General features: G+C 44.2%; 1 protein-coding gene across 1 annotated transcript; it reads right to left on the bottom strand.

Annotated features, from left to right (window-relative positions):
- Positions 1 to 753: 753 nt before the first annotated feature.
- Dad1 (defender against cell death 1) lies at positions 754 to 18,398 on the bottom strand. The gene is made up of 3 exons (XM_008839918.3): positions 18,117 to 18,398; positions 10,126 to 10,297; positions 754 to 977 (listed from the first exon to the last, which is right to left on the bottom strand). The coding sequence occupies exons 1-2, from the start codon at positions 18,325 to 18,327 to the stop codon at positions 10,167 to 10,169; spliced, it is 342 nt and encodes a 113-aa protein (XP_008838140.1). The 5' UTR covers positions 18,328 to 18,398; the 3' UTR covers positions 754 to 977; positions 10,126 to 10,166.
- Between the last annotated feature and the right edge of the window lie 2,735 nt (positions 18,399 to 21,133).

Below are 21,133 nucleotides of genomic sequence, written 5' to 3'. Positions count from 1 at the left end.
GTGACCCAGGCAATGGGATTTTGAAGTCCCCGGCCACGCTAATGTGCAGCCACACTGGAGAATCTGGAGCAAACCTCCTCTGAGTACTCAGCTACAGTGGAGCTCAACCCGGCTTGTTTCCACATATGGCAAATCCACTGTACGTGAGCTGGAGGCAGAGCTGCACATGACACACAAGTGCTGGGATTTCAGCCAGTGGACCTACATTCTACCCAAGCTTTGCTGTGTGCTGACTGTGAGCTTTGGTGTTTTATTTAGATGTGTGATCTTAAGGCACAGATCTGAGCTTCATTTTCTTCACCTATTTAATGAACTGGAACCCCTGATGTAAACTGCAAGAATAAAACAAGAGGATTTGTGAAGGGACTTTGGAGACACCACAAGAGAGCGAGACAAAGAGGGAGACTTGGCTCACACGCCTAAGGGATGCACATTTCACTTTTCACCAGAGCACTAGAAACAAATGTAAATGTGAAAGCACATGTGCTGTTTCTAGGAGCAATTAATGGCTCGATTCCAGACAGCTTAGTAAAGGGTAAGCGACCTAGTAAAAGACACAGGACTGCCATTACCTAGGGCTGTCAGCACTCCTTGGTCACTAACTTATAATACACTTAATGAAAACAAAGATGTAGGTTCACAGTTGCAAGTTACAAGCTCATAAAGAGCTTATTAGCATACAGAACTGAAGGAGGAGAATGGATCTTTTATACCAATAAGTTAAAAAAAAAAATTAAAAGCATCGAGAAGAGCGACATAGAAACTTCTTTATTTTGGAAAAAGGTTACACTTGCTGGACGGCTGAGCTCCTGTTAACACACACTGGTTGCAAAGCTGGTCTGACAGAGTGAAGGACGTTCTCTGGACTCTCCACGGCACACCTACTCAGAGTCACAGTTAAGCACAAATCTGAAGAATCGACATATCCAACAAGCTGCCATCTCAAGAATTTTCACCCAAGCACACCAAAAGTGAACCTGAAAGAAAGAAGCAGAAAGGTCAAATGTCAGGTCCCAAATTTCTCCATCAAAACTTCAACCCATCAGACAGCTACAGGACTCCTAAACTCAGGGCAACATTTAGGCCAGGCTAGAATAACCGGAATGAGGCAAATATTTTTCATGGAATATTTTATGGGAGTAATGTCTCTAAAATTAATGTTCACACCTAAATGCCAAGCTCAGCAAGGCCAAGACCGACAAGGAACTGGGAAAGATGGCATCTCACTGGAGTCTATGGTTAATTCCACCATAACTCTACATCAGTCCTAAGCCTACATCAGCCCCCTTTCTGGCTCCAAAATTCCTTGTGATGAGGGGGTTACAGTTCTATCAAAAAGCTATTTTTGGATCTAGAATAGTTAGAATAGAAAGCACAAATTTCCAGTTCAGAAAATAACTCAAAAAAGTAGAGAAAAACTGTCACTCTCCCAGAAAGATTCAGGTTCCTACCCGGAACCTGGCAGAAGGCTTCCCACCCAGTGAACTCTGCCATGGTATGGCCAAAATCTGACAACCTGATCGTATGGGCTCCAATTTTCCCACAGTGTGCCATAAAAACTGTAATCTTCTATATATGCCATAGCTTAAAGAGGGTTTGGAAATGCCTTTCAGAAGACTGGGCTTCCTGCCCCAGTGAAGAAAAGTGAACCATCCTGATTTGGTATATTAGTTTACGTGACCTAGAAATTCTAGCATCAGGGCTTTAAGGGATAGATTTTAGACCTCGAGCCAGAATACTTCCAAAGAAAAGCTATGTAATTGCAACACAGTCGTGTTATCACTGGAATTATAAGATAATATAAAAGGGTAAAAACTAGCAAAAATGTTAAAACAAAGAGGACCATTAAAATGACAAGGCTGGCCTTGAACTCAGAGATCCACCTGTCTCTGCCTCCCAAGTGCTGGGATCAAAGGTGTGTGCACCCCCACATCCAGCCTGTCAAAATTTTTAGAGCAAACTCTCTGGCCACAGACTATGAGCCAATATAACATAGTTCTAATGGTCATCCAAATAGTAGAAAAACCTAAAGGCCATTTCAGTAAACAAAGCCTGATACACTTACAATTATGAAAGTTCTTCTTTAATATAGAATTTTCCAGATTTTATGATATTAAAATTCTTAAATCTAAGATTCTAAGCCCAGTCCATGTGGAGAGAAAGGGGGCTCATGAAAATAAATCTCTTTGATAACAGTCCTCAGAAAATCCTATTCACAAAGATCACCTCCCTTTTTTTAACAGCGAAGATGTACTTAGCAGATTGATACTCTAAGTCTTGGGATTTTTCAAATAGCTCACCCAAACTGGGCCCACTGAACAACTCAAAAATAGTTTCAACTGCTAACCAGAAGAAAGGTTTTCAAAAATTGACTAATAAGATCTCCACCTGATACTAAGACGTGCAAAATGGAGACACCTACTGAGAAAAGGCAATAGGACTTCTTCTGTCTCTTTCACCCAGGTGAACAAAGCAGTGCCATTTGATCAGCCTGTTCTGATAATCTTAAAAGAAAGCAAGGTAAAACACAAAGACTTTACACAGAAAGAACCACTTTCTGCATAGCAGGAACTGATAATGGCAGGCAGGGTGGAACGTGTACTTTCCAGCACCACCTCTATTCAGACGCTGGACAGTTATGATCAAATACTGAGTTTCCTTCAAATCCATCTAGTCCTAGATTTTGATCACCTAATTAAAACTGAAATAGGAGGTGCTGTCAATCAAAGACCACCGTGCAAAAATTCCAAGCTCAATATGAATCACTATAATGTGACAAGGCATGGATCATATACTTCTAAAAATGAAAGGCATCCCAGAAACTAACTAGGCGAATCCTCTCATTTTAGAAATGATGACACTATAACCTGAAAGCTGGAAAATTTATCCAGAGCCATGACGTCCAACCCAACAACCTGTAGCTATACAGGATCATGTAAATTTAGTTAAAATCACATGAAACTGAGGGCTGGGGGTGTAGTTTAGTTGGCAGAGTGCTTACATAGCATGCATGAAGCCCTGGGTTTGATCTCCAGCACCACATAAAACCATGCCACATGCCTATAATCCCAGCACTTGGAAAGTGTAGGCAGGAGGATCAGAAGTTCGAGGTTCTTCCATACCAAGTTCAAGGCCAGCCAAGGATTCATGTGACCCTATCTTTAAAAAAAAAATAAAAACAAAAAACATATTTCAGTTCCTCAGTTGCCGAGTCACATTTCAAGTATCCAACCACCAATATCAATCACGTGACTAGTGGCTACTGTACTGAGTGGTGCAGACTTAGACTATTTCCAAACTGGAGAAGAAAGTGCTGATGTAGGGTCACTCTCACTACAGGAAGTCTCCTGATTACAGTCTCCTACAGCTCTCCTGGACCACATTAAGGATGCACGACTTTGCAGAAACACTTGAAATTATTGGTCTTCACCCTTTCTTACGAACTCTTAAATTTTCCCATTTAAAAAAGAAAGCTTAACATATTTAATAAAAATCTCCTAAGAGGAAAATCCATATGTATATATCATTCAAAGTTCTTGAACAAACTAGCAATGAATATAAAGGTTAGGATTCAAATGTATACTACTAAGTGCCCACTCAAGTCGCTTCCTAATAAGGACTAGATACGTCAACTTAAAATTCACCAAGGTTTAATTACCTCAGGTGGGAAGCAGGAATATTACTCTGCACCCCCAACACAGAGTCAGTGGTATAAAGTAGGCATATTGTAGGGAAAGGTACATGTGGAAGGTCAGGGGAAGCCTGAAAATTTGGTATCATGATACTATAAAACATCTTATAAACGGTCAAATTTGTAAAGGTCTTATACAAACACTATGCATTTTGTTATGAACAATCATACTTCAAATGTTCCACCTGCAGTGACCAGACAGCGAGAAAACGGACAAAAAGCAACAGCTGGAGAAAAAAACCAAAGCCTAATCGAGGATCCACAAAACACAGCGACCATCATAAATTCCATTAATGAAACGTTAACAGCAACAAGGAGCTTCAGTGACTAGCGAGGCCAAGCCCCTCACTGTATAGATAGGGAAACTAGGCAGGAGCACACTTCCTCGTCCATTCGGCTAACAGAACGAAGCATAGGCCTTCCCACTGGTCGCCAGCTCCCACACCACATGGCCTCTCAGCAATCTCCTTGGCCTTTGTCTTCCACACCTCATAGGATCCAGGTAACTAGTGCTGTTGCTATTTTTCCTGCAGCTGAAATGATTTCAACACCCATTCCACAAATGCGCACTGTGACTTGAGCCCTGTGGTAAGCACTAAGGTCCGTACCCTCAGGAGCTTGGTAGTCCAGTGGGGGACAGGAACCAAGTGAACCATTTCAAAGCAGTATAGCAAATGCAGCATGTGAGAGGTGGGGGCTAAGCAACTGGTGTGGGCACTTAATGTTCATTTGGACCCTAGATCTTTCTCTATGTTCACTATGGATCTGAGCACTGAGACCAACTGGTTCAGCCACTGATTAAAAAAGTCATCAATTAATGTGTTTTAGCAAACATAAATGAAAACAGCAGCTCTGAAACTGGCAAGACAGGGAAGCCCTGTGAAATCTAAGGGTTTATGTCCCCATGTCTTGCCTGAGTAACAGACCCTGGGGTCACGCTGGGGCCCCAGACCCTCTTGTTCCTAGCTCAGCACTGCCCACTTCTGGTCAGGATGCGAAGCAACCTCTGACCCAGCATTTACCCACCTAAGCCTCTGCTGCCCTCCTACGACTAGAAAGAAACTAGTTTTATCACCAAGATGAGTGGTTTCTTCACCAAAACACAACTCCTCCTAGAGGACACGTACGGTCCACTAGGTGGCAGCAGAGCTTAGAGAGTAAGCTTAGGGCCAGCAGGGCGCCCGTGCTGAGGGCAATGGTCCCACATCCATGGCGGTCTAGGCAACACTAACTGGACTCCGTGGGTCACACATACACACAAAAATTTAGTGAAATTCTCAAAAAAAATTAAAAACTGATTAAATAAATAATTTTAAAAGACAAAGACATGAAGATGGGAGGGGAATGTGTTGGGGGAGTGGAAGGAGGAATGGGAGAGCAGTGGACAGACTCAAGATCCACTGTACACATGAATGAAATTGTTAGAGTAACAAACTTTTTAAGCTCCAGAGCCAGTGAGATGCCCTGGACACAACAGTGCTTGCCACCAAGCCTTACAACCAGAGCTCCACCTCCATGACCCAAGGGAACCAACATCTGCAGGTTGTCCTGCCCTCCACGTGTGCTGTAGTATGTGTGCCAAAACACACACACATGCACACGTGTAAAATGAAAAAGAAACCCGAAATACACTGACATCTTATGAAAAGAATCTCAAACAGAAAAAAAGCAAATCAGAATAACTACACAAGTCTATGAATTTGTTTTTAGATTTGTGTGTTTGTGTTTGTATGTATGCACGTGGGGTCATGCCAGCAGAGGCCTTAGGAAAAAGCTGACAGATCCCTGAAGCTAGAGTGAAAGGAGTTGTCAGCTGTTGCACACGGGTGCTGAAACTGAATTTACATCCTCTGAAAGGAAGCAAGTGCCCTTAACCACTGCATCATCTCTCCAGCCCCTGTACACTGTTAACAACTCAAACCTACTTTGTCTCTGTGTCATGCACGTATGGAAAAACGTACTGCTGCCTAAGCACCAAAAACTAATCCTCAGGCATGCGTGCATTCCAGGGGCTCCAAAGCACAGCAGGAATTTCCAGTTATATATTTTCATTCTTAAGAGACTCTACAAAACATTAAGCCTACAATATAACCAGCATTGCCATCCAGCATAAAGCAGTTAGAGCAGCTGCTACATGGGGTTCCCAGACTGCCATCTTTGGACATGTTTTCAGGAGACCACAGAGCCTCATGTTTGGAAGAGGCTGTGTCAAGCAGATCTCTTTATTACGGGGTCAGCCCTGCCTAAGCAGAACTGTCATGGAATTAAGTCTTACCAGAAATGACCTGGGGGTGCAGAAGCGTTCAAAGGGAACTTCAGTTGACCCTAAAATGTTTAATCTGTTCAAAATCCATCAATTCTACAATAAAGGGGTGTTTGTGTTATTAGCCATTACTTTTCTAAGTTTTCACACAAAAGAAAGGAAAGGAATCTTGTGAGGACAGAGAGCAAATAAGTAAAACAAAATTTTTTGTTTGTAGCTGGGCATGGTGGCACAGACCTTTAATCCCAGCACTCGGGAGGCAGAGGCAGGCGGATCTCTGTGAGACTGAGGCCAGCCTGGTCAACACAGTGAGTTCCAGGACAGCTGGGCCTACAGGGAGACCCTGTCTCAAAAAAAACAACAAAAAATTTTGTCTGCTTTTCCTTTTTGTCTGTATGTTTGTTTTTTAAAAAATACTTGTTATTTTCATTTTAGTGTATAAGTATATTGTGTACATGTGTGTAAGTGCACCTGCAGAGGTCAGAAGAAGGTACTGGACTCCAAGAAGGTACTGGACTCCCCTGGAACTAGAGTTAGAGACAGTTATCAGCCACCACGTGGATGCTGGGAATAGAACCTGGGTCCTCTGCAAGAGCAGCCAGAGCTCTTAACAGCCTAGCCATCCCTCCAGCCCCAGGACTGCTTGTTTGGAGACAAAGTTCTGCTAAGTAGTCCAAGCTGGCCTCAAACTTGTAATTTTCCTGCCTCATCCTCCAGAGTGCTGAGCTGATAGACATGTGTGGTCACACTTTTTAAGCGCATGTCTTTTTTTAAGTGCATTCTTTAACTCTGCAATTAACAAACATTACAGATGTACACAGTAAACAATCCTGGAAAAACTGAGGTATAGAAACTGTTCTTTTTGGAATCAGACTAGATTATTACTTCTGGTTCTAGATCTCTGCGTGGCTGTATACACTTGTCATCGCAGGACTTGGGAGACAGAGGCAGGAGGTAGGGCACAAGTCACCCTTCACTACATTCTGAATTTGAAGCAAGCTTGGACCACATGGGACCTTGTCTCAAAACAAAAACAAAGGATTTCCTGTAAAGTTTTCTGAATCTCTCAGGACTTGATCTATAAAATGGGAACAGCAAGCTTATCTTTTCGTTATTTGAAAATAAAATATTGAACAAGAAACACGCAAAACACCCAGTTAGCACTGTTAGCTTTCTTACCACCTGTAAACTGTACAGGTCTTTTAGCTCTGCTGTTTTCCTTTGATCTGCACCGCTGCTGGTTTTAAGTCACACCCTCAGAATCATACAAAATTACATTTTAATACTCAACTCTCAATCAGAAAATAAGGATGACGTTAGGAAGCAACATGAGATAGAGCTCAGGCACCCTACCCTCTAACCCATAGATATGAATAGGGAACAGAGTCCACACTGACATAAAGGGCTTCACCAAAGCACTGAGGTTTTATCTGTGCTCTACTTTGTCATCTGCCTTGTGAGTTAGTATAAATACTGAGAACTCACTTGGAAACTACTGTTAACATGTTTTGGCACAGTAAAAATATAGCTGAACTAAAACCATATAATGGGGTAAATAAACATATATTAACAAAACTGAGCATAGGCCAGCGTAGGCTATGTCGAGTGAAGGAACAGGCTGGCAGCTCCCTGAGAAGAGCATTTCATTTTACCTTCTGTAAAATGATTTAACACTGCAATCTGGGATTGAAGATTCTGCTATATGCTGAGCCCGTACTTCCCAACTGAGCAGGTGGCCTCGGCTGTTAATATGCTCTGCAGCACAGTTTCTGCTGAGCCTGCTTTTTTGTCTGTTTTGCCATAATTTGGAAATACTAAGTTCTTTGCAGCTAAGCCCTCTTCCAATCATGACAGCACTAAGGAAATAATCTTCCAAGATATGGTATCTTCCTGAGCCTCAGAAGAACACTGCTGAAATGTGCTCTGTCCCCTTCCTAAGTACACTGTGACTCATCTAGAAAAAACCTTCACAACCCTACAATGAGCCAATGAGAAGAAGATTTACAACTTTTCCAACAGTTTTTGCAGAAGCCTCAGTCACTCCCACTATGTGGAAGCCCGAGAAGGTCAACACTGGAGGCTGGTTCCCAGCTACACTCAAGGTATCCCATGGTAACAGCTGTAAGTGGTCAGAGCTGTTATCCACTGGCCACAATACTCACTTGCATCTCAGTCTCTCACAGCACTTTGTTCTGATGTCTGGTAACACTCTAACCGTGCTGCATTTTAACTGTATCTTTATGGGTCTTCTACTTACTTGAAACAGTCTCATAGGGCCCAGGCTGGCCTCCAACTCACTATGCAGATAAGGATGAACTTGAACTTCTGATTCTTGCCTCCATCTCCCAAGTGCTAGAATGACAGGCGTGCACCAGCATGCCTGGTTTATACAGTGCTGGGGATCAAACCCAGGACTTCGTGCATGTTAGGCAAGCACTCTACCAGCTAAATACATCCCAGCCTTGGTTTTTTGTTGTTTTTTTATTTTTGAGACAAGACCTCATTAATTAGACTGTTCACTTTTAAAGGCAAGGGCCACATTTTACTATTCTCTGTATTCCCAGTAACAAGGCTGGGGTGAGAGAGGGCAGGGCACAGATCAGGAAGACAGTCCACGTCTCACTCGGGTCTCCAAGGTCTAAAACTGTATTAGGATGGAAAAATGAATGGTTCTCAAGGTTTCTGAATGAACAAACCATTCCACCAACTTACCACTACCAAAAATGAAATTTTTACTTGAACAGACTTGCTTTAAGGCAGCATCAAAGGGAAAGATTTATGTACCATTTCAAGTGATTGATCAACTCACACCAGAAAATGAAGTGCATTCACCGTGCACTCAATGTGACACTGCCACACATACTTTGTAAACAGTCGCTCCGATTCTTGTATTTGATTTCTGATGGTTTTAGCACAAAAACAGTAATTTTCCAAGAAGTGACAGAAAGAGGTTGGTCCAGGGCCACGTTTCCCCCAAGGAGGCTATTATTCTCTAAGACTCTTCTCTTACCTCCTGGAAACTGTGCAGTGCAAAGGCCAAGAAAAGAGCACTTGCACTCACCAGCCAAGGAACTGCACAAGAACGGGGAAGAGCATCACTGGACAGGGTCACTGCAGCTGGGCGGGGCCACTGCGGCTGGGCGGGGCCACTGCGGCTGGGCGGGGCCACTGCAGCTGGAGGGGGGGCCACTGCAGCTGGGCGGGGCCACTGTGACATTCTGGGCCCATTTCCTCATAAAGTAACAGCACTGACATGCATTTTGGAAAGCATGTTCTTATCAGAGCTTTAAGACTCCACATGGGAGGGAAATGCAGGGGGTGGGAAGGGAGAAGCCGGCACGCTTCCCGTGCAGGGGCACAAAGGGAGGACGGGTTCTTTAGTTTCTATCAAAATGCCTCCAGTTCCACTTGGACTCTTCCAACAGCATTTTACACAGGAGTTGAAGGCTGAGGTGGCTTCACTGCTAAACAAGGGAGTATGGCAAATGAACCAAATGGTATCACATCTGGTTTCAAGCCTTCTCCCACATTAATCCAATTTTCCCACCTATTTAAGTTTAGCACGCATCATTTAAGCTACTCTGAATGCCTATCAGGGAAATAACAGCCCAGCATTTAATGTTAGCAGCAATCAAAACTGGAAAAACATTTAAGAACAAATCTAAAAAAAGCAAAACCTGTAGTTTATGTTTCTTCAGAAATCTTTAGGTGCACACCTGTAATCCCAGCACACTGGAGGCTAAGGTAGGAGGCTTGCAAGTATGAGGCCAGCCTCGGCTATATAGTGAGATCCTGCCTCAAAAAATAAATAAATAGGGGGCTGGAGAGATGGCTCAGCAGTTAAGAGCACTGACTGCTCTTGCAGAGGACCCGGGTTCGATTCCCAGCACCCACATGGCTGCTACAAACCATCCTTAACTCCAGTTCCAGGGGAATCTGAAGCCCTCTTCTGACCTCCGTGGCATTGCATGACACGGGTGCACTCACATACACGCAGGCAATACAAATAAATAAACTTTTTTTTTTTTAAATTTTAAATTCCAAGGTACTTTCATTAGTGAAACATTACTGCATCTTCCAGCAGAATGGGACCTGGACCAATTACAATCAGAACCCGCCTGATCCAATCTCTGCTCACATCAACAACGCAAGGGCTGTGCTCATTACTTACATTCGTGTCTCCAATTCCTCAAATAAGTAAATGAGACCAACTTAGCCAACGAAGTTCATGACAACAAGGTGCAGGATGGTGCTGGCAAAGAGGAAGTCAGCAAAAGCCCGCTCTGGGGAGATGCCTTGGAAATCCGCTTTGTTCTGTGGGTTGATCTGTATTCTCAAGCAAACTAGGTAAGAAAACAAAACACAAAAGTCAGTATCTAGAAGTATAAAACAAAGGATTGTTAAGGAATACACAAGTACATCCTGTCACGCAATAATTCCACTCTAACAAAATGAATGTGCGCATACACCAAACACATGTACATGAATGACACCTGCGACTGCCCCGGGCCAGCAACAATCTAAATGTCTACTAACAGTGCAAAGGATAAATTAAGGCATATGTAAACATAGAATACTGTATGGCGATGAAAAGGACCTTTGCTATATACAACATAGATGAATTCAGGATATGTTGGGCAACACAATCCAGACACAAAAAGCACTTGCTAAATAACTACACATACACACACACACACACACAGGCAAACATCCAGGCCATCAGCACACACCTATAGTCTCACAAGTGTGAGGTCAGCCTGGACTATAGAGACCCTATCTCAAGAGAAAGAAAAGAAAGAGAAGGAAAAAAAAAGGAAGAAAGAGAAAAAGAGAAGAAAATTAGGTACAAAAATCTAGGTAGTATACGTCAGATGGTTTCTAACTTTAATGCAAGGAGAGGTGGTAAGGCGCCTTCTATGGGATTTGATCTGGGTAGCAGTTAGGTCAGAGAATTATAAAACTCACCTCAGCCGGCCGTGGTGGCGCACGCCTTTAGTCCCAGCACTCAGGAGGCCGAGGCAGGAGGATCTCTGTGAATTCAAGGCCAGCCTGGTCTACATAATGAGTTCCAGGACAGGTGGGGCTACAGGGAGACCCTGTCTCAAAAACAAAAAAGAACTCACCCCAAACCAGGCACGGTGATACATGCCTGTAACCCAGCAGTTTTGAGGATACAAGAGGATCAGTTCAAGGTCATCTGCAACTACATGGCAAGTTCAAGGCCAAGCTGAGCTACATGGGACCCTGTCTCAAAAACCCAAGCATAAAAATAGGGCTGATGAGATGGCTCAATGAGCACAGTTTGCTAACAAAGTCTACCAACCTGAGTTTGAGCCCTGGAAGGACAGAACCAACTCCCACTGAATTGTTCTCTGACCTCCATGTGGCCCGCGTATGTGTGCACACACATGCACGCACACGCACACAAACACACACACGAAAAATGTGTGCATACATACATATGTACATCTAACCCCAAAGCCTAAGACCTCTATCTACTGATCCAAAGGCTTCTCATTATACCCAGATGGAATACAGACCCAGCAGAAACAAGCTGGGCTGAATGACAAAGCAACAAGCCATGAATCATTTTCTAGTAGAACAGTATATACACTGCAGAGAGAACAGATGCTCACTCCTCACTCATGAGGGCCTCATGGCTGTAGATAAACTATATTTGCTGAAGTTCTAGCAGTCCCTTATGTGGAACTCTCTCCATTTCATACCTGAACGTCCCTAAGAAGGCATATTACCAGTGAGTTGTCAAGGAGCTCTAGGGGAACACTTTGCTGAGACACCTTTGTGGCTGTGATAAATGGTTCCACCTGCTTCAGGCTAGCATACATTCCAGCACAAACCAAGAAAGACCCATTCAAAGGCTAGAGAGCTCTCAGTCTGCTCTCTGGAGCTCAGCCATAGGCCCAGTTTTCCTCGTGATTAAGCAAATGAGCCAAGTAAGTCCACTGATCTTTCCAGGCACACAGATCCTTCAACTTACAAAGGACAGCCACGGAAGTGAGGGGGACTCTGCACTGCAGAGTACAGATCAGCACATCTCTCTAAGATGACAAGTGGCAATACTACGGAGTATTTAAAACGCTTTTATCTTTTGACTACTGAGTCTTGTCAAGGAAACACTCTAATGACATGTTCGTAAAATTGGAGAAAACAAAACCAAACCAGTCCAAATGTCATCAAGGGGATTCATTAAACCATACTATGAACCTGCAGTGAAATTCTATGCAATCATTCAGAACAGGGTAAATTCTCTGTACAGCGAAAGTAAAGCTGCTCTACGCTTACCTTTTACCAAGTTAAAAAAAAGCCAAAAGAATTGTCACATTCCACAGCTTTTTTTTTTCATAGCTCCTTTGTTAATGTATGTGTCTGTGGTGTTGTATGTGGTATACATATGTCCATGTGTGCAAATGTGCAGAGGGTGTGTGTACATGTGCTTGTGTATGTGTGGAGGCCATCAGGGTCTTCCTCAATTGCTGTCTACCTTATTTTTTTAAGCAGAGTCTCTTCAGTGAACCTGAAGCTCATGAATTGGGCTGGAGTAGCTGGCCAATGAGCTGCAAGGAGCCACCCATCTTTGTCTGCCCCTCCCCATACTTGGGTTACAGATGTGCAGTTTGCCCAGCTTTTAAGTGAGTTCTGGGGACCTGAACCCAAGTTCTCTTTTATATAGCAATCACTTTACCAACTGAGCTATTGCCTCAAGCTCCACATTTCTGTTTAAAACTTCCAACTTCTATATAACTATTAATGTGTGTGTGTATGTGTGTTATTTTATACATTTTATCACTTCTTTTAGTAAGAATCTACCAAAAAATTCTAGAGAAATAGATACAGAACTATTACAAGTAAATGGTGTAAAGTGTGAGAGGAAGAGAAACGTGATGCTGGATAAGGTCCTGGACCCATGCTAACCTTACAATGACCACCCATCAGTCAAGTGAATTCATTAACTGTAAAACTCAGGGCCCCCACAAGGATGGAAAGCTCCTCCGAGGTCATTAGGAAGTGGCAGGATAGGGATGCTGGGGGAGGCTCCAAGGATAATCTGGGAAGTTTTCCCAAGTATACGTAACATTTCTGGGTTCTGATAAGCCACCCCAGGAAAATACAAGCCTCCAGAGCCTGCGTTACTGATAAACGTGCCACAATCCTCAGCTGCACCAGAACAAAAAAAGGCAAAGAAATTTGCCTGCTCAAAAAGCTCCACCAATGGGACCTTCAGCACTGAGCACTCCCAAAGATGGGAATTTACTACTCCCTCCCTCCTAGGACAGCCAGCTCCCCTTTAGCAGTTCTAATTTAATCTAAGTCCTTAAATGCTCACTTGTTCAGCAAAATACTTGCTGAGCATCTACTACAAGGTATCATTCCAGGCACTGGGAATATGGCACAGAACACTCTTACGTGTTACAAATTATAACTCAGCCAATAAACAAGGAAATTCTGGGCAGTGATGTATGCTATGTAGAAAATAAAACCAAATAAAAATACTGATTAGAAAGGTATTTTTTTATCCAGTAGTCATTTTTCAAAAAATACTGCTTAAGCCGGGTGTGGTGGCACATGCCTTTGATCCCTGCAGAGGCAGGCAGATCTCTGTGAGTTCAAGGTCAGCCTGGTCCACACAGTGAGTTCCAGGCTAGCTGGAGCTACAGGAAGACCCTGTCTCAAAAAGACCAATAATAATAAAAATAAAAATAAAAATACTGCTTAAGATCAGTATCTGGGCATAGAGCAATCAAGATAGTTTTATAAAAAGTCTTGATATGTCTTAGGATTAACACTGGACTATCCAGATATCAGTGATCGCAGAAGACAAACCCCAGAGGCTGTCTGTGTAAGCTAGGAAGAGCGTTTGGAGGCAATGTTCTCAGAGCAATGAAACAGCAACTCAAGGCTTTAAGTCGCTGAGTGACAAACATAACTAACATGTTTAAGGCTGCTAGAACAGCAATGTGTTTAGGACTAAAGATAACTACTTGGGGACCAAAGAGCTCAGGGTTAAGGTAGGAAGAATGGACAGATGCAAGGTACATTTTGGAGAAGACAAAGCTTGCAGATAGAACGGATATGGGAGCTAAAAGAAATTACGGGGTCAGGGAGACCACCTAGATATCAGAGTTGATGGCAGGCAAGGAAAGCTCCTTTGGGGACACAGAAATGGGAACGAGAGAGCAGACATCAAGCAGAGAGGGCAAGTCAGGAACTGGATTTACTAATTTACAACTCAGGAGACAGGGCCAAACTAAAAGTGTAAGTAGCATGTGGAAATGCAAAATGAAGGCATGGGGCCATGCTCAGGCCGAGAAGGCCCAGCACAGTGGGGGGGCAGCCAGCAGGTGAGAAGGAAATGAGACCATCGGAAGCACTAAGAACCCAGTACTCTACTCAGGAGGGAGCAGCACACAGGGTTCAACGCCAAGTGCTGCTGAGCAGTCAGACAAGGTAAGCAAATGACCACTGATCTGACAACAGGCCATATGTCATCTGAGGAAATGGTGGGGATAGATCACCACCTTGAGCACCTTGAGGAGTAAATGGAAATAAAGCCCAAATAGAAACTATTCTTTCAAGAACGTCTATGATGGTGAAGAAATAGATGGTTGCTAAGGAGTGTCTGGGGTCAAACGAATTTTTTTTAACTAAGACCATACTAGGGCACGTTCGAAAGATGAGGGTGATCCAACAGAGATGAAGAGGCAAGGATAGCTCCAGGAACGTAGCCGCTCGGCCAGCAAGAGAAGACAGGTTCCTGTGAACAGGTGAAAGAGCTGGCCGCGACATGAAAGGGGTACAGCACAAGGAAGTGGGAAGAAGTCAGACAGTATGGATACAGGAGCACGCAGTCATGCCTGGCTTTTTAAATGGATGCTGGGGATTTGAACTCAGATCCTCATGCTTACACAGCAAGCACTCTAACCCACTGAACCACTTTTTTTTTTTTACGTGTATGAATGCTTTGTCTGAAGTATACCTGTGTTGAGCAAACCTGCAGAAGCCAGAAGAGGGTGTTTTAGATCCCCCAGAACTGGAATTACAAACTATTGTTGGCTGCCATGTGGGTGCTGGGAACCAGGCATGCATCCTCTAGAAGAGCAGCCAGCGCTCTAACTGCTGAGCCATCTCTCCAGCCCCTACTGACCAAAACTGTATTTTCCAAAAAGGCAAAAACTTGTTTCACAGGTTAGGAAACAGAATAGACTGAAGTTGAAAAGTGACTTAAAACTGGGTTCACAGGCTACGGGCATAGTTGGCTGGTAGGGTACTTGCCTAGTAAGACTTAACGAGACTTATTTTAAGGACAGACTTACTATTTTCCACTTATCCTCTCTAAATAGTACTTGAAATGAGCAGATTTCAGTTAGGTGAAGAGGGAAATGGAAACGAATGCCGGCACTGGAAAAAGGGACAGCTGTCCTCTGCTAGTGACAGCCAACTCTAAGATAAAGTCAGCTGATGAGATGTGTGAAATGTGGAAGAAAACAATTCTCCCTCCAAGGTCCTTTAAAACCTTCTATACCACACTGCTGAGCACCCCGTCTCCTGTGGCAATTTTCTACCTCAAGCTTCTTCTCAAGACCACGGTGAGCCTCTCAGCCTCAAGGAACAGAAGAGAGCATCTACAGCATTAGGCCAGATAACCAGCTTTAAGTCTGACAACAGCTAGGACTCAGCAGTTAATAGCATGGTTGCTCTTGCAGAGGAGTGGGGGTTCAGTTCCCAGCACCCACGTGGTGGCTAACAACCATCCCTAGCTCCAGTTCCAGAGGGCCCAACACCCTCTTCTGGGTTCCATGGGCACTGCACACACGTGGTGCACTGACACACAGGCAAAACACTCATACACATAAAATAAAAATAAGTAAATAATTTTTCTAAGTTTAATAGTAGCATTCTAAATTGATTTAAAATGTACTGACCAATGTGCAAAGACCATTGACGTATTCAAAGGAATAACCTGCCAGAAAGAACGATGAGACTCAGGCCAGAGGACTTCCATGCTGCTTGGAATGAGAATGCTCCCCACAGGCTCAAATACTTGAAGACTTGGTCCCCAGCTGGTGGCACTGTTTGGAGAGATGTAGGAGGTGCAGCCTTGCTGGAGGAAGTACATCACTGGAGGTGGGCTGTGAGGGTTCTAAAGCCTCGCCCCACTTCTGTTGCCACTGAAGAGGCCATCTGTCAGCTTCCTGCTCCTGCTGCCATGCCTGCCACTTGCCGCCATGCCTCCCCACTCTTACCACTCTGGAACCGTAAGCCAAAATAAACATTTTCGTCTGTACGTCACTTTTGGTCATGGTGCTTTATCACAGCACACTCCTCCAATTCATCCTATGCCAATTTTCACTCTACTTTTTTCTTCCAAAACAAAGTACCATGTTGCTGTTGTGGTTGGTTTTTGTTTTAATTTTTATTTATTATTATTTATCTTGTGTATGTGTGTGAGAGCACATGTGATGGTCAGGGGGCAATTTGCTGAAGGGGGTCTCAGGGATCCTTCTCAGAACCTCAGACTTGGTGGCAAGTGCCTTTACCCACTGAGCCATCTTGCTGACCCATGTTTAATTCTCAGATGATCTATTGCCTATAGCAATAGGCCTGCCACTCAAAACTCTAACATTCAGGACCACCTCATCCTCCAAAATCCTCCAACATAATTTCCTACAATCTCTTCTCCATCAAGCTGGCCCCCTCTGCTCTCTTCCAATAAAAATCATCACAAAGAGGCTGGAGAGATGGCTCAACGGTTAAGAGCACTGACTGCTCTTACAGAGGACCCAGGTTCAATTCCCAGCACCCACATGGCTGCTACAAACCATCCTTAACTCCAGTTCCAGGGGAATCTGAAGCCCTCTTCTGACCTCCAGTTCCAGGGGAATCTGAAGCCCTCTTCTGACCTCCGCGGCATTGCACGACACGGGTGCACTCACATACATGCAGGCGATACACTCATACACATAAAATAAATACAATAAAAGATAAAAAAAACATCACAGAAAAGTCAAACTCTAGTACCACAAACAGGTATACTAGTTCTTAATTACAGGTAATATGTTCTCAATAATTTGAATAGAGGCTAAGCACCCAAATTTCAAATTTTCCATTAAAACCAGTTTCCAGGTGATGATCTAGGCTAGCACAAGAGGCAGAATTTGGTAAACTTAATACGTCCAAAGAAATATGCAGCCAGGCATGATGGTGCATGCCTTTAATTCCAGGACTCTGGAGGCAGAGACAGGCAGATCTCCGAGTTTCAGACCAGCCTGGTCTATGAGTGAGTTCCAGACCAGCCAGGGCTGCATAGTGAGACTGTCTCAAAAACAACAACAGAAACATGGGATTTAGGGACTTAGTTCAGTTGTAAAATGCCTTTGAGTTGGTGGTAAATAGGTGTTAAGTAAATGATAGCTTTCTGTGGCAACAATGAATTGTCATGAATCCCCTTCACTAGAAGCCAGTCTTAACTTACTACTTGCTATCTAAAAGATTTGAAAATGGGGGAGGGGGGGATCCCCAGACCCTTAGCCAGCCAGTCTAGCCAATCAGTGAGCTTGGGGCTTAATGAGAAACCCTGTCTCCAAAAACTAAATCAAAAGGTGTTGAACATTAGAGGAAAATGTCAGACATTTATGTGTGGTCTCCACATGTGCATGCACGCACACATGCACACACACAAACATGCATTCACACTTCACACATACACTACACACAAAAGCACGCAAAAAAATTAATATATATTAAAAAAAAAAAAACAGTACTTAGCCAGACGTGATGGCAGGCGGACCTCTGTGAGGCTGAGGCCAACCTGGTCTACACAGCGAGTTCCAGACCAGCTGGGGTCCAAGGAGACCCTGTCTCAAAAAACTAAAAACTAAAAATAAATTTAAAAAACAAAGTCGATCAACTTTAAACTTGTTTAAGCTACATGCAAGTTGGAATGGGGTTTTCCATAGATCACTAAGCAGTGCCGTGGGTCACCGAGAGCCAAGAGGCTCTGCTTACTAATTCCAGCTCCGGAGCCCCAATTTCCTGGATCCCAAGGAAAGATCCCTGCAGACCACGTAACTTCGAGGCCGGCTGCAAAGTACCGACCGGGCCGTGACGGCCGAGCAGACGACTAGCAGAGCACTAGAGCATTACCCGCCAGGATGAAGCTGCCCACGCAGGAGATGAAGCCGGACAGGAAGGAATTGAAGGGGAAGGTCCCCACCAGGAGACAGTAACCGAACTGCAGCGCGCCGGTCAACAGGATGTAAAGGAGATAGGCGTCCAGCAGCTTCAGCCGCTGCGGAGTGGAGCTCAAGTACTCTTCGAGGAACCGCGAGATGACGGACACCACCGACGCCGACATGATGCACGCTGGATGCCGGCCGCTCCCTCGAACCCCGGACCTGACGAACCCGAGGGCCACGGCGGACGGCGGTCTGCGCGTGCGCGCCGGTGTGGCCTAGCCACGCCCACCAACCCCCGTGTCCCGATTGCGCATGCGTACATACCGGCCGAGGCGCGTCACAACTACTGCGCAAACGCAGACGGCATCCACAGGCCACGAACTACAGCCGGAAATAAGCTAATGCGTCTGCGCATGGGCTCTGTTACTGCTAGAGAGACGTGTACTCGCCTTACTTCCGCCTTCCCGGATGGCGACGCCCACTGTTGCTCAGGCGACAGGATTTGGGAACGGAAGAGAGGGAGAGGTTTAGTAGAGGACCGCGTAGCTTGCCGGAGAGTTCCGGCTGTTTTCGGTCCTCCTGCGAATCTCGATGTTGGAATCTGCTTAGAGACAAAGCTCGGCGGTCTCGGGTTCAACCACCCGGGCCGGATTCGACCTCGAGCTCTGGCTGCAGACCACTGAGCGTTAGAGCGGTTCCTCCCCAGTGCGAGCTATGCCGAGCTCTGGGCTAGCTCCAGCTTATACAGCAGGGGGAGGGAGGGGCTAACCTCTACCGGACCGGGAATTTGAAGTCCGGATCTGACCCTGCAGAAGAACCTAAGTCCTCCTCAGGTATTCATTCATTCGACAAACGTTTATTTGATACCAAGGAGGGCCAAGAACTCTGGCTTTAAGCGGTAGGGATTTCAGGTCAATCAAATACAGTCACAGCCTTCAAAGAGGAGGTAGTTGAGGAAACTCACTTGTGCAGCCATCAGGCGTCTTAAACCTGTTGTAATAGCCCCCGATGTCAGAGCAGAAACCCCTGCAGGTTCAGCCTTACCCTCTCCAAATCATTTTGTAGACTGAAGTGAAGGTTTGAGGTTTTGTATTTTATCAAGTGCAGTTAACTGTTTTTAGCGTTTTAACTTCAGAAAAAAATTAAGTTCTGGCTGTCACCGCTCTTATAATGTCACCAGAATCTAAGTCTTCTCGCACATAAGCAGGTACTTTATTTCAGCGTTTGAGTAACTGCCCTACTTAGGTACATGAGCAAAATGTCTAAAACAAGTAAACAGCATTCCCTTAGTGTCGCTTGTTATTTGCATTTAGACTGGAACACAGCATCAGCAAACAAACTGGAAAAATCATCCACGCCCTTAGGAAGCTTTGCAGTCTGTTAGAAGAGGTAAATTCAGATTCAAAACCAAGGAGATCTGCACCACTTTAAGAACTTAAATTCAGCCTAAGAGCTCTTGTGTTAATGTGAGGGGATAGGGGAGAAAGGACAAGCAGACTGGCTCCTATTCAATATGAAATGACAGCCCCAGCAGGGCCTCTGACCAGTTTAACTTTTCTCTCTGCCTCATCACAAGTGGGAAGGTAGCTTCCTCCCAGGTTTTCCACCTCAGACTTAATGGGCTAGGCTGGGGCTTTTTATGATTCAGGAGTGAATGCCTCCAGGGGTTTCTGTACCTTCCCTCTGCTCCTTCCAGCAGTTTCTTCCACATGTTTCACAGCCTTTGATCCTTGTCAGCTACCTTCATTAACATCGCCACAGGAACTCCCAGAGGAAGCAAACAGAAGAGATGAGAAAGATCAAAATCACTCCTCGAATGCATCTTTTTCTGAGACCTGCAAAGTCATACTAATATAATGAACTCAATTTTTTCTGAACTACCTAAAATAACAGAAAAGCCTTGTCCTGTGATCAGCTATGATCTTACATAACCTAGCAATAGGAAATAATCCTGGTATTGGTTTTAATCCGTATGAGTAAGAACATTAGTATGAGTAAAAATTCATGTCCAGAGTAGTAAATAAAAGTACAAATTCTAGAATCATACATGAATTTGAACTTTGGTTCTGTGTTTCTATACAGCTTCTAATTGCCTAATCCAAGACTGAGTCTTTAGTATTTAATAATGATTATTTCATTTTCTCTTCTTTTAATATGGTTTCTCTATGTAGCCTAGACTGGTCTGGAATTCACTATGTAACCTATGATGGACTCAAAACTTGCCATCCTCCTGCCTCTGCCTACCAAGTGCTGAGATTACAGGTTTGTACCTCCCTCATGCCTGGCTCTAATTTTCTTTTTTTATAGTGTGGAAATAACAATACCTGGATCGCTGCCACATTATGAGGAGTGAGATAATGTTAATCATTAAGCACTTGGCATAGAGCTTGGCACGTGGTGACCGTTCAGAAAATGTTTGCTCTTATTAACTAACAGTTCTGAAGAAGAACTATGTCTGCTTCCCCTGTTTCTTTGAATAACTAAACATTGACAGAACTTCAGAGCATTCTTGGGCATGTAAAAGATAGTCCTGCCAGGTGTGGTGGTGCATGCCTTTAATCCCAGCACTCAGGAGGCACAGGCAGGCAGATCTCTGTGAGTTCAAGGCCAGCCTGGTCTACATAGTGAGTTCCCAGGACAGCTGGGGCTACAGGGAGACCCTGTCTCAAAAAGACCAAGAAAAAAAAAAAAAAAGATGGTCCTAGGACTGCAAATCAGCCATCTAGAAAAAAGCAAACCAAACTTAAATCGGAAGTCAAAGAAGACCTTAAAGGTTTCATTACTAAAGAAGAGTGGAGGGGCAAGAGGGCTCCCATTAGGGGCCAAGTCCATTATTTTACAGCATTTCTCTCTACAGTAATAAATTGCATTCTTTACTAAAACAAACACAAATCCTCCAAAATTGAGTAGAAAAAGACTCTTGTAAAGATCTCTGTGTGGAAAAGAAGAGTCTGCTTCTTTTTGTGTGTGTGTGTTCCCTTTTGC

Source organism: Nannospalax galili, unplaced genomic scaffold, assembly GCF_000622305.1.
Source record: "Nannospalax galili isolate Female #2095 unplaced genomic scaffold, S.galili_v1.0 scaffold1119, whole genome shotgun sequence".
NCBI lineage: Eukaryota > Metazoa > Chordata > Mammalia > Rodentia > Spalacidae > Nannospalax > Nannospalax galili.
This window is presented reverse-complemented; position numbering and strand designations above follow the sequence as displayed.